The 14,597-nt window shown below is 36.0% G+C and overlaps 1 protein-coding gene across 3 annotated transcripts; it reads left to right on the top strand.

Annotated features, from left to right (window-relative positions):
• Nucleotides 1-1,938: 1,938 nt before the first annotated feature.
• Nucleotides 1,939-8,044, top strand: LOC145088084 (pleiotropic drug resistance protein 2-like). 3 transcript variants are annotated; one of them, XM_079026289.1, is made up of 18 exons: nt 1,945-2,442; nt 2,536-2,656; nt 2,725-2,813; nt 2,893-3,271; nt 3,361-3,451; nt 3,536-4,436; nt 4,512-4,672; nt 4,747-4,850; nt 4,929-5,094; nt 5,191-5,363; nt 5,453-5,785; nt 6,038-6,328; nt 6,416-6,499; nt 6,574-6,707; nt 6,780-7,007; nt 7,087-7,258; nt 7,344-7,598; nt 7,686-8,044. In XM_079026289.1, the coding sequence occupies exons 1-18, from the start codon at nt 2,072-2,074 to the stop codon at nt 7,953-7,955; spliced, it is 4,323 nt and encodes a 1,440-aa protein (XP_078882415.1). In that variant the 5' UTR covers nt 1,945-2,071; the 3' UTR covers nt 7,956-8,044. The 3 variants fall into 3 exon arrangements, with proteins under 3 accessions (XP_078882417.1, XP_078882414.1, XP_078882415.1); XM_079026288.1 differs by having other exon boundaries at nt 1,944-2,442; nt 6,574-7,007; XM_079026291.1 differs by lacking the exons at nt 6,780-7,007; nt 7,087-7,258; nt 7,344-7,598; nt 7,686-8,044 and having other exon boundaries at nt 1,939-2,442; nt 6,435-6,499; nt 6,574-6,705.
• The last annotated feature ends 6,553 nt before the right edge of the window (nt 8,045-14,597 follow it).

The following is a 14,597-nucleotide window of genomic DNA, read 5'->3' as shown; positions in this document are numbered from 1 at the left end:
TATCGTTTTCGTATGTTTATAGGTACATATGTGAAACCGTCATTATACATGTAGTGGATTTTTCTTTATAGGTTTCATGTCTGTGTTGGGTTGGGGATCGAAGACAAGACAAGGACTATCATCATGGTTTACTTGTGGTTGACGATAGTAAAGTCGATGGTGGACGATGCGACATTTGGTTTTGAGACAGGTGGGAACGAAACGGTTGTTATTGCTGTTATGCACTTTGGGTATGGGCCCCATAAAGGTTGACAGATCAGACAAAGTCGTTGAAGATGTCAACACTTATAAAAGTAAGAATACATATGATTGGTAGACTACGTTCAATGGGTGGTAAGTATCACATTGTAAAATTGTAAATGCGGTGTCTTTTGTTTACAACATTATTTTAGTTATTGTAATAATCAGGGGCGGATCTTTCATAGGGCTAGGGGGCTGTCCCCCCTCCCCCCTTGATTTTTTTGGCATAAATAGTCCCTATGCTTTAACTTTATATATATTTAGCCCAAAAATATAAAATTTTGACTATGGCCTCCTTGTTCACCAATGTTTATACAAATTATATTTTCGGCCTCCCCCGAATGAAATATTGAAGCTCCGCCACTAGTAATAATCATAATAGTAAACTTAATTTATTTATGGGTTAATGATATTGCAAGCCAAACAATTATTCAGTTTTTATTCATTTAGTAACTAATATTTTATGCATTCAAAATCACCGAATTTTTAAATCGAGGTCAAATAAACCATTTTCATAGATGTAAAATATATTCTTGTTACCTTATCTATGTGACATCTTACAAAGCATTCTATCAACTAAAATGTTCTGAATGTCACTTATGTGTCTCTCATATGGATTTTTTTGTCGGATTATTTATGAAATTATGTCTAGATTCTAAAGTTTATTATTATTATTATTATTATTATTAAAAAATAATGTTAGAAGATTTTGATATATGAAAGTCCATCGTCATTATCACCCTTAACGTCCCCCACCGGCCACCGCTGCCATTTTCAACCTCCCACCACCACTGTTCACCTCTTATTCCGACATTAACCTCTCTCCACCACAACCACCATTTCCAAAACATAGTTTTACTATGAGTTATTTAAATATAATTTAAAAATACCGTTTTGGGTAGTCAACAAGAACAACAAATACCCAAATCTTTGACAAAGATAAGGATGGACTATGCGATGTTGAACAAAATATCTATCTTTATCCTTCAAAACTGGAACCCAGGGTCGAAAGTCATGATCTTCATATTCATCAAAAACCACATTAGATTTGCGACCTTTTTTTTCCCGAAGGGCTTATAGCCAACGTTATCAAATGATGTCGTCCCTCTTTGAGGTCGATAGTTCAAGTCTCGTGGTGGACATAGATAGAATTAGATGCTAATTTAGGAGTAGATTTTCATCAGTTCAACACGACCCTTTTTGAAAACCGATGGAAAGTGAACGGACCTCAAAGAATCCCCAAAAAACCTTCGTATTCATTAGTGGAACACGCATCTCGAGCATGACCCAGACTTGTTTAGTAAGAAGTTATATATGTACTGAGCCGCAATTTTTATATCATTCGAGTATCAAGAAGACGGTGACCATGAATCAAGTGATGAAGATAACAAGGCAGTTCTTTTTGGGGATTGTGTAATTAATTAAAGGATAAATTAGGGACTTTTGAGGATCCATTTGCAGTTGAATGATTTGAATATGAAGCCAACTACATATGGTGTAATTGGGTTGAATTATATTTAAAGAATGCAGCTATCAATTCTTAAACAAAAAACAAACGCACGTGGATTGATTTTTAAATTTTAGCATATCAAAAAAAGAAAAAAGAAAAGAGAGAGAGAGAGATGTAGTAGATGTAACCGGTGAAACAGGGTCAATGTCATATAATACACACACACAAAAAAAAAACTTATATTAATGACCAAATAATTTCAAAGCAAATCAGATCTTTCTTCCACACCATTATAGTTTATGGATATATCCAGAACCATGAAAATCACTGATTCTAGCTCATAATTAATAAAACTCAATTTCTGCAGTTTGAGTGGTGAAGATGGCGGCAACAGATGATCTGGCGAGGTCAATGAGTTTTTCATCTTCCGGTAGGAGGAGCTGGGCTTCCGCTAGTACCAGGGAGGCTTTCTCGGCGGCACCAGGAGGTGGTGACCATGCTTTTGCCGCAAGTGGGAGGCACGACGATGAAGAAGAACTCAAATGGGCTGCTATTGAGAGACTACCTACATACGATAGATTAAAGAAAGGAATCTTGAAACAAGCTCTTGATAATGGACAAATCGTTCATCAAGAAATCGATATCACAAATCTTGGATCTCAAGATAAGAAACAGCTCATGGGAAGTATACTCAAAGTTGTAGAAGAAGATAACGAAAAGTTTCTAAATAGAGTTCGAGCTAGAACCGATAGGTGAAACTAATTAAAATCCTACTAATCGTTATAATAAGTGAGTTGTATTAAAATTTCAATTTATTCAATAGTAATATTATATGTTCTAAACAGGGTCGGGATTGATATTCCAAAGATCCAAGTACGCTACAAGAACTTATCCATCGAAGGAGACGTTCATGTGGGGTCCAGAGCTCTTCCTACTTTACTAAACGCCACCCTCAACACCATGGAGGTTTGTTTGCTGATTTTTAGCACTTTATAAAAATCGGCACTTTCTAAACTTTTATGTGTTACGGATAGGGACTTCTTCGATTCTTTAAGCTTATTCCATCCAAGAAAAGGGTGGTCAAAATCTTGCGTGATGTGAGTGGGATTGTGAGGCCATCGCGGTATGTTTGTTTGGTGCCATTTTAAACATCGGGAAACAATTATTTATTTATTTTATTTTAACGAATTTTCATTTTTCAGGATAACGTTACTTCTTGGGCCTCCTGGTTCTGGGAAGACGACATTGCTGAGGGCACTTGCCGGAGTACTGGATTCAGATCTCAGAGTCGGTGCCGGAGAAATTACTTACTGTGGTCATCGGATGTCTGAGTTTATTCCTCAGAGGACTTGTGCTTATATTAGCCAACATGACGTTCATCATGGTGAGATGACAGTTAGGGAGACATTTGATTTTGCTGGGCGGTGTCTTGGTGTAGGAACCAGGTACGACCTCCTGGAAGAACTTTCACGACGTGAGAAAAATGAAGGGATTAAACCGGACCCGGAAATCGATGCTTTCATGAAAGCGACTGCAGTATCTGGTCAACATTCTAGCTTGGCTACAGATTATGTTTTAAAGGTTTGTCTCAATCTTTACGTTTTTGTTTAAAATTTTTAGTTAGTTAAATTTATTAGCAACATTAGTTGATTTGAACTGAATGTATACAGATTCTTGGATTAGATATTTGTGCTAATGTCATGGTAGGTGATGAGATTAGAAGAGGAATCTCCGGTGGAGAGAAGAAACGTGCTACTACGGGTATAATTAATACAAAACAATTTCCAAAATTTATTATCATTCTCATCATGCATCAAAAAATATTGTTTTTTTCTCTAACTTCAGGAGAGATGTTGGTTGGACCTGCAAAAGTGTTCTTCATGGATGAAATTTCAACTGGTTTAGACAGTTCAACAACTTTTCAAATCGTCAAATACATGAAACAACTGGTTCACATAATGGATGTAACCATGATCATTTCCCTTCTTCAACCTGTACCTGAAACATTTGAGCTATTTGACGACATCATACTCCTCTCTGAAGGTCAAATAGTCTACCAAGGCCCACGTGAAGAAATTCTTGCTTTCTTTGAGAGTGTAGGGTTCAAATGCCCGGAAAGGAAAGGAGTTGCAGACTTTTTGCAAGAAGTTACTTCAAATAAAGACCAAGAGCAATACTGGTTCAAAAGAAACGAACCTTATCGTTACATCTCAGTATCTGAATTTGGTCAGCTTTTCAGCCAGTATGAAACCGGTGAGCGCCTTTATCACGATCTTGCCCTTCCTTATGACAAAACCCAAATGCATCCAGCTGCTTTGGTGACTAAGAAGTATGGTATTTCAAACATGGAGCTCCTTAAAGCAAACTTAGCAAGAGAATGGCTGTTGATGAAACGGAATGCTTTTGTGTACATATTCAGGACTACCCAGATTACTATCATGTCCGTCATTGCTTTCACGGTGTTCTTTAGAACTGAAATGAAGAGTGGTCGACTTGAAGATGGTGGCAAGTTTTTTGGTGCTTTGTTCTTCGGTCTTTTAAATGTGATGTTTAATGGGGTTGCTGAGCTGGCGTTGACGATTATGAGGCTTCCTGTGTTCTTCAAACAGAGGGACTCAATGTTTTACCCTGCGTGGGCATTTGCAATACCCATATGGATCATGAAGATTCCTATATCAATCATAGAGTCAGTAATATGGATTGTTCTAACATATTACACTACCGGTTTTGCTCCTTCGGCTAGTAGGCAAGTAGTCAACACTTTTGTGAAACGAAATTAGGTAAAAATTTGAATGAATCTAACATGTTTGAATATTATCAGGTTTTTCCGGCAGCTTTTGGCTTATATTGGCCTACATCAAATGGCTTCTTCTCTTTACCGTTTCATTGCTGCACTTGGAAGAATGCAAATTGTTGCAGGTGCTCTTGCCACCTTTTCGTTGCTATTGATTTTTGTATTCGGTGGATTCATTGTTGCAAAAGGTATGTATCCTATTCCTAGCTCTTGGATTTTGTACTAGATTGGGCTTGTTTTTAACATATTTTGTTTCTTGAAGACGACATTGGCCCATGGATGAAATGGGGCTATTACATTTCCCCAATAATGTATGGACAAAATGCTATTGTGATCAACGAGTTTTTAGATGATCGATGGAGCACTGTAAGCTTCGTTTGTTACAACTTACAAATGCATTTTTTTGCATGTTTGTGAAATAAATAGCTTTCACTTGTGTGATAGCCGAATCCTGATCCACGAATCAGTGAACCAACTGTTGGAAAGGTTCTTCTCAAATCCAGGGGAATGTTCACAACCGATTATATGTTTTGGGTTTGTATCATTGCACTTTTCGGGTTTTCACATCTCTTTAACCTCTTCTTTGTGTTAGCTCTGACATATTTGAACCGTAAGCTAGACTTTCGTTTATGTTTATTTGCTTAATCTTTTGTTATCTTCACGGGTTATAGTTGCATCTTATACACAAGTTTGATCCAAAATCCAGCTCCGGGAGATTCAAAAACTGTTGTTCTGACAGAGGATGAGAAGAAGCAGAAACACCCACAAACAGGAACAGAAATGGCAACAAGAAACATCGTTACGAAGGGATTGGTGCTCCCATTTCAGCCGCTCTCAGTTGCATTTGACCATGTCAATTACTATATATCCATGCCTGCTGTAAGTCCCCGTTCTAACCAAGATTCAGAAACATGATTTCCTGGGATAATCTGTGAAAGAATGACATAAATATTTGACAAATTTATCAGGAAATGAAAACACAAGGAATCGAAGAGGATCGTCTGCAACTCCTACAAGATGTCAGTGGCACATTCCGCCCAGGCATTCTGACAGCTTTGGTTGGAATCAGTGGGGCAGGAAAGACGACATTGATGGATGTGTTAGCTGGGAGAAAGACTAGTGGGTATATTGAAGGAAGTATCAGCATCTCTGGTTACCCTAAAAAACAAGAAACATTTGCTCGTGTCAGTGGATACTGTGAACAAAACGATATCCATTCTCCCCATGTCACTGTTTATGAGTCCCTTGTGTACTCTGCCTGGTTACGCCTTGCTCCAGACATAACCACAGAAACTCGCCAGGTAAATTTTTTATAGTTTTCACAGCTTTGACCATTTTTTCCCAAGCATCGTAGCACATGATGGTAAATTCCTGTGTGGATTGGGCTCTTATGCCAGCCACCTAGCTAGGAGTGTGGGGCAGTTCATGGGTTGCTGGAAGAATAACCTTTTTGCAGAAACACTTTGATCATTACTCTTAGGGCATCCACAATGGGAGTGCAATAAGAGTTCAATGGATTACTCTAAAAATACCAACAACTACATGTCTTTTAGATGTTTGTCGAAGAAATCATGGATTTGGTGGAACTGAACCCGTTAAGGAATGCGATAGTTGGGCTTCCAGGAGTAGATGGTCTTTCAACAGAACAAAGAAAGAGGCTGACAATAGCAGTAGAATTGGTTGCAAATCCATCAATCATCTTCATGGATGAGCCGACATCAGGCCTTGATGCAAGAGCTGCTGCCATTGTCATGCGTACTGTTAGAAACACGGTCGACACCGGTCGTACAGTCGTCTGCACAATCCACCAACCGAGTATCGATATTTTTGAGGCTTTTGACGAGGTTAATTATCTTAAAATAAGTATCCATGTTTCCATTTTCTAGATTCATTTGAGTGAATTATCTTCAAAATTCCTCACCTTATTGCAGTTATTATTGATGAAAATAGGCGGTAAGATCACCTACACCGGACCTCTCGGGCACCATTCTAACCGCCTAATAGAATATTTTGAAGTGAGTACATCCCTAATTTTCATGCTTCCATTCATACAATGCAAAGAATCTAATAGCTCGAACAAACTTGTCAGTCTATTCCAGGGGTTAACAAAATCAAACAAGGTCAAAATCCGGCCACATGGATGCTCGAAGTTAGTTCTTCAGCAGTTGAAGATCAACTTGGTGTTGATTTTGCAGATATCTATGCCAACTCTGATCTTTATAAGTATGAATACAAAATCCCTAAGCATCATCGTTTAGATTCTACTAAGTTTCTTTCTAAAGGGTTCTGTTACAGGAGGAGCCAAGAGCTCATTAAGGTGCTCAGTACACCAGTACCAGGATCCCATGACCTTTACTTCCCTACAAAGTACTCTCAATCCTTTCGGACACAATGCATGGCTTGTTTATGGAAACAACACTGGTCTTACTGGAGGCATCCACAGTATAATGCTGTCCGGTTCTTCATGACGACAGTGATTGGCATACTCTTTGGAGTGATTTTCTGGGACAAAGGCCAAAAATTGTAAGAAATTAGAAATCGAACATATAGTTTTCATTTATGGCGTGCATTTCTGAAAGGTTATGGGTCGTGACTTCAACAGGAACCAACAACAAGATGTAATGAATCTGATGGGAGCTATGTATGCTGCTGTGGTGTTTCTTGGTGGGACCAACACTGCAGTTGTACAGTCTGTGGTGTCTATAGAAAGAACGGTTTTCTATCGTGAGAAAGCATCAGGGATGTATTCAACAATTCCTTACACATTTGCCCAGGTACAAGAAAACTGTTTAACTATTTATGTTTATATTTGCAAGTGTTTATATGGAAAACTAAACTAGATCATTATTTTGGCTGAAGTTGGCCATTGAGGTGGTTTATGTAGGAATACAGACACTCATATACACTCTTCTGCTTTACTCCATGATTGGGTTCCAGTGGTCGGCAGACAAGTTTCTATGGTTCTACTTCTTCATATTCATGTGCTTTGTCTATTTCACATTATACGGGATGATGCTTGTAGCCCTCACACCCAATTATCAGATTGCAGCCATTACTATGTCGTTCTTCCTTAGGTTATGGAACTTGTTTTCTGGTTTCATGATCCCCAGAATGGTACGACAACTAATCTAGAGTGATTATTAGTTTGAATGAATTACGTTAATAGAATCTAACAGGTTAAAAATAACCTGAACATTGCAGCAAATACCGATCTGGTGGAGGTGGTATTACTGGGGTTCACCGGTGGCGTGGACTTTATACGGCCTGATCACATCTCAGCTTGGTCAAAACGAAAGCCTTATAGTTGTTCTAGACCACAATTCTGTCACAGTGAAAGAATTTATTAAAGAATTTCTAGGGTTTGAGTACGATTTTCTTGGGTACGTTGCTTTGGCTCATGTTGGTTGGGTCATCCTCTTCTGCGTCGTCTTTGCCTACGGCATCAAGTTTCTGAACTTCCAACGAAGATAGGGAAATCATGGAATACTGTAAATCTGATTACTTAATAAATCTTCCTACCAATAAAATTATAAAAATATCATCATTTCATATTTTTTTAATTAATTCGTTAAAGCTATATTAAAAATATATCAAATAAAATTAAATTGAATGATGATTTGTAATAATTTTAATGGATAGAAATAATTATAATAATAAAAAATAGAAGGTAATTTAATTTTTCTACGAAATCATCACGAATCCGTTCTAACACAAAAATTTCATTATTAAATAAGATAGTTATTGTGTTAGTCAAAAGTTAGGACTTTGGTCTAATTTTATTTTTTAACTAGCGGTTCAGAAATTTTATTTTGTTGCGGTTTTGATTCAAAACTTTTTGAAAATATTTAAAATGTCAAATTTTCCTTTTAATTTAATTTTATCCTTTTCTTTTTATTACACCAATAAAAAAAGATAAAAGATCCATCTCCCTCGTTCTGATTTCTAAAAAAATAAAATACAATCACTAACGACTTAGCTTCCGGTGATTGAGTGTTTCGACAACTGAGTGTTCCGGTGATATAATATTAAAAACTGTCAATCTACACTCACGAATGCTCAAAAATCAACTACAGGAACCACTTGAACATAATAGGGGCTAAACCCTAGTTTATAGCTTTAAAACCTCCAAGTTTGACTTAAAGTCAAATTGGTTAAAAAGTCAACGGTTAACGACCCCTGTGTCGCGATTCAATTCCTTGATCGCGTACCGGTCAATAAATGCCAAAATAGTCACGACTGGCCATCACGATTAGTGTCGCAACTGCCTGACAATCGCGTCGTGGTTAACATTGTTCAACCAACTTTAATCTAAGGTCTTAATCCTCTAAGCAAAGGGTCTAAATGCTTAGATCTAGATCTCACAAAGGTCTTAATGGATATAGTTTCAAACTTTATTCATTCCCAAGGTTCACACACTTCAAAACTCTAAATCTAACTCCATAAGGACCATAACTCAGGCATGAGACAAAAGAAAGTGCATGCATTCCTATTTTTCTAACTCCTTAATAAGTCCAAGAGCAAAACAAGACATACATAAGGTTGTGGAGTTCTCCGAACTCCAAGAACACCAAAAAGGGACCAATTTACACCAAAAGTCTCACAAATCTAGATCTAGAAGACGAAGTAACAAGCTTGGAACTTCATACTTAATGTAAAGAGTGCTCAAGGAAATTAGCTAATTGATAATATTTCTAATAATAACAGGGTCATTTTGGGTTACCCTCATGACCCAATTAAGCAATAAAGAATTCGAAGAAAAATAAGGTTGTTAATTTATTATGAATTAATAAATTAATTAGAATTTCTTTTGGAATTAATTAAATAGTTTTAAAAGGGTGGGATATTAATTAACTCATTGGTAATTAATTGGAATATTCAAGAACGCTCCATGATATGGCAGGTGACGAATTTTGGAAGGATAAGGATAAGCCTTATCAGGTTTTTGAGTTGCTTAAGGGTTAAACAGTAGGAGCCTATACATAGGGAGCTAGGGATCAACCCCTAGGTGCTCCTAACTTCTAAATTTTGTTCCCCCTCTTCCCTTACCTCTCACGGGATGAAAAGTCTAACCCTTCTAGGGTTACTGGAATTTTCATCCCAAGCCTCCTCTCCATTAGGGTTCATATTTGATAGTTCGTGCCTTAGGTGTAATTCCACTAGAAGAATTCCTAGTTTGGGTCCTTATCATCCTTGGAAAGTGGTTGTGATATCTCAATCAATGAATCAAGAAGATCAAGAGGTTAGTATTTTCCCAGTTTTCATAGAGTAGGTTGTTATAATAGTGAAACCTAGATCCATAGGATGTATGTACACATAGGGTTTTTTTTCTGTTGTGCAAAACTAGTGTGTATAAAATGCAATATTCCCCAAAAACACTTACAATGGTCTAAAGAATCATGGAAATAAGGGTCAAACACTTTGGAGGCTAGGGTTTGGTTGAGAGGGATTCTCTGGAGATGGAGGCTGCCAAAATTACAAAACCCTACATATGTGCCCTTAAATAGGCCCAAAGCTCAAGGCTTATAGGGTCCGCCGCGCCATGAGCTACATTAAAGGTCACGTCGCGACATAGGTCGCACCACATCCCTCCATCATTCGCCCTATTACCGAGGGAACCCCCCCCCCCCCCCTAAAAAAACTCAATAATTCTAATTTATTACTTAACAATATTTTTGAAAATCGGATATTACAAAGTTCTTAATCCTTTAAGACCAAAGATCAAATCATCATATCTAAATCTTCTAAGGTTTATACTAGATAAATTTTCCAACTTTATCCAGATCCAAGGCTTAATCACTCCCAAACTCAAACCTTAATTCAAGATAAACTCAAAAAGGTCAAGAGTTTGTGCATGGTTCAAAGGGAACCTATGCAGACACCTTTTTCTATTCCAAGATGGTAAGAAGATTATTCCAATCCATTCGAAGGTTCTGGGATTTCTTAAAAGCCAATAACATCAACTTCAAATGGATAAAATTGGCCACATACCCCTCTAAGACCTAGATCTAAGCATAAAAACACATAAACCAATGATATTTATATTCACAAAGGGTCCAAAAGAAAAATTAAGTTGGATCTACACGTGTGGAGGATTCTCTGCACCAAAAATATTGATCACCTTCTTCAACACATATTTCCAAGGCACAAAAACTCAATAACACTTCCAATATGGAGGCTAGGGTTTCACACATACGTTTCATAGGTGGAGGCTGAAGAATGAAATATAACCCTAAAAGTTAGCACCATTATATAGGGCCCAAATCCCGAGATCTAGGATTTTTGTGAAATTATGGCAATGCATCACGACTAACATAAGTTCGCGTCGCTACTTAATGACATGGCATGCACCACAGTCATTAAGTAGCCACGTCACGACCCTTCAAAAAAAACCCCAATTCATAGTCTAATTTTTAAATCGTAAATATATCAACTCTTACCGAAAAGTGGGTGTTACAACTCTTCCCCACTTGAATTAGATTTCTTCCTTGAAATCCACTTCCACAAATCACTTAGAATACATCTTTCGCCCTATATTAATAAGTTTTCCAAGCTCATTATTTGCCCTGGCTGAGTTGCTACTACATCTTCACCAATTAAAAACACCTTTGCTCACTAAACCACAACTATTAACCATCAAGAATACCAAACCTATCCTAAAATCTTTGCGAAATTTTCCCAAAACCGGAATACATTGGTGTGAAACTTTGGAAACTGATACTCAAGAATGATAATTATCTTCTTGATGTAGAGCCAACTGTTCCTCCTATGAGAAACCCTTTTGATTCATCAAAATGCAGGTCTTCCTTGGACAATCCATCTATAACAACTTTAAAAAGAATTACATTCCTAACACAAGCCCAAAAAGGCTTTTGGTATATCGTCTTGACTCTCTGTCAAGACAATACTTTTCTAAGCACACAACCTAACGACTCAAAATTCTTACATCACAAATCGTTTGTTCACCTAGTTCAGGTACTCATCAACTTGAAAGTCAACCAAGGATACTACAACGAACCTAGTGATTAAAAACCTAGAACCAATACTCTAATATTGTTAACCAAACCCATGATATAATATGGAACACAAACCTATGAATCTCAATAATTCAAACTGTCGGGTTCTACCGAGCAAGTCATACACATGAAGGTTCACGATACGTTGTGACACCATCCATCTATTAGGACTACAAACTTGTGACACTTTACCGTTCTTGTCATCATCCCACTTTGTGCCTAAAGACTCACGACCATCACCTTAATGGGCATGGAGGTACACAACCGTCGTCCCACTGACTTGAAGGAACCCATTCATCATGCTAGTGGGCCTCAAGGCATGCAACCAATTTCCCCTAGGATCCATCAACCCCATAGGACCACAAAAGACACACCAGTCTAAACATACAAAACATCCCGAAGTTTATGCTAATACTGACGAATCACCAGATGAATACATAGTCACAGATAGTTAGGAAATAAGATAGACATTCGAACACTTGTTCATACTTGAAGGCAATATATATATATATATATATATATATATATATATATATATACACATACATATGGTTCGGTTATTTTGTTTCTTACATTTAATGTGTGCTAGAATGCACCAATAGGATTTAGTAAATTAAATAATTATTTAATTAAATAAAGATAGATATTAAATGATTTCCATAATTGTATGTATATTAAATGATATCCATAATTATAATTCTCATTTTATGGAAACTAATTAAATTCGTCATTAATATCAACAATAACATTCTTTGAGAATGAATTCGTATTTAGGTTTTTATGTATGAATTCGTATTTTTGTTTTAGGATACACTCACTTAAAATATAATAAAGTTGCATGAAATATGAAGAACGAGAGTGTATTCTATTAGAATACACTCTCATTCTGCTAGAATACAATCTCATTCTTCTAGATACGAATTCATTCTAAAAGAATATTATTGCTGACATTAATGATGAATTTAATTAGTTTCCATAAAAACTGAATTATAATTATGGATATCATTTAATATACATATAATTATGGAAATAATTTAATATTTATCTTTATTTGATTAAATAATAATTTTATTTTTACAAAATTCTTATTAGTGCATTCTAACACACAATAGATGTATGAAACATTTAAATCTCTCTCTCTCTCTCTCTCTATATATATATATATATATATATATATATATATATATATATGACAAAAACTGTGCAATAAAGTCGGATTGAGATTTCTAAAGCTATCTTATTTAGATTATGTGGAACCCCTACGACAATCACTAAACAATCTACCAATTTTCACATAACCCTTAACTTAACAATCCTCAAGATTCACTTATACTAGACTATCCTATTCCATCAACTAATCATATACCAATATAACAAAAATCGTTACACCAACTAAAACAAAGGCAACCAAAACCCTATAAAAAACCTAAACAGATCTATGAAGATATTATTCTAACCCACTAATTCTACTAATTCTAGAGGGAGTCTTCAAAACCTATCACTATATCGTTGCTTGTATTGACTGAAATAATTAAGATTTAACGTCCTATTTGATGAGGTGTCCCGAAACAAAGCTTTCCATAACAAAGACTGCATCCAGAGTACTTGGCATATAGTCATTCCCTTACCAGAACCTTTCCCACTCCATGTCAAACAATGCGAGAGACTGAATTCCTTGGCGAACTATGCGACCATGTGAATTCCTTGGTAAATCATTGGAGAAACACTTCATAAAAACTTTATAATCAAGGAAGGCTACTTTGGTGATGTTTTGCCTTCTTTTCTCTACTTGTATATAAATAAGCATGAACCAACACCCTAAACACTCATGCCATAATTTCCTCAGATCATTAATGTCGAATCTAGAAGTAGAGCTACCTTGGTCTCTATACTAAGTCACCCCCTAATATCCATTTATTTTGTATCTTTCTAAACTCTAAAACTAGGTAAAATTTCTTTAAAGTATTTATATTTCATCTTAGCAAAATCTAAACAATGATTTGCACCGAAATTCAATAGAAACTAACATTTGTTTAACTAAAAATTTATTTTTTGCTCCCCCCCAAATATATATATATATATATATATATATATATATATATATATATATATATATATGTAACATTTTAAGAATAGGACACATACTTGATCTCTCCACAACACGAGAATAACCTAGGAAGATGAAGTCCAGTCATGTTATATATAACAAACCGAGTTGATAACATGAGATGATTGTTCGTTTTCTTTTTCAATCTTCAAGAGAAATCTTGGTTGGACCTACAAAAGTGTTCTTCATAGAATAAATTTCAACTGGTTTAGATAGTTCAACCACTTTTCAAATAGTCAAATCCAGGAAATAACTAGCTCACATCATGGATGTAACTATGATCATTTCCCTTCTTCAACCCATACTTGAAAATTTTGAACTATTTGACATTATAATCCTCTCCAAAGGTCAAATTGTCTACCAAGGCACACATGAAGACATTCTTGATTTCTTCTCAAATGTAGGGTTCAAATGCCCATAAAGAAAAGGAGTTGCAGAATTTTTTCAAGAATTCACTTCAAGAAAAGACTAACAACAATATTGGTTCAAAACAAATGAACCTAATGGTATCCGACTGCTTTGGTGACCAAAAAGTATGAATGAATCTAACATGTTTAAATATTTGTTAGGTTTTTCCGGAAACTTTTGACTTATATTAGCCTACATCAAATGGCCTTGCCTTTTCCCATATCATTATTGTACTTGGTAGAATGCAAGTTGTCAATTACTATGTTGATATGCCTGTCGTAAGTCCTAGTTATAACAAGATTCAAAAACATGATTTCCTTAGATAATCAGTGAAAAAAATGACAAACATTCGACCAATTTATCAGTAATAAAAACACAAGAAATTGAAGAGGATCGTATACAACTAGTACAAGATGGTAGTAGGACATTTCAATTGGGGTCTTGACCATATTGGTCGGAATTAATGGGAACGGAAAGACGACACTGATGGATGTGTTAGCTGGAAGAAATATTAGTGAGTATATCAAATATAGTATCAACATCTCTAGTTAGCCTAAAAACCAAGAAACATTTGCTCATGATAAT

This window comes from Lactuca serriola, chromosome 2, assembly GCF_051521515.1.
Source record: "Lactuca serriola cultivar US96UC23 chromosome 2, Lser_US96UC23_V15, whole genome shotgun sequence".
Taxonomy (NCBI): Eukaryota; Viridiplantae; Streptophyta; class Magnoliopsida; order Asterales; family Asteraceae; genus Lactuca; species Lactuca serriola.
This window is presented reverse-complemented; position numbering and strand designations above follow the sequence as displayed.

Excerpts from the sequence above, each read along its gene's own strand:
- LOC145088084 (XM_079026288.1), top strand. The coding sequence starts at position 2,072 with ATGGCGGCAACAGATGATCTGGCGAGGTCAATGAGTTTTTCATCTTCC. Across the intron at positions 3,452-3,535 it reads GAAGAAACGTGCTACTACGG|GAGAGATGTTGGTTGGACCT; the intron begins GTATAATTAATA and ends CTCTAACTTCAG. Across the intron at positions 5,364-5,452 it reads ACTATATATCCATGCCTGCT|GAAATGAAAACACAAGGAAT; the intron begins GTAAGTCCCCGT and ends CAAATTTATCAG.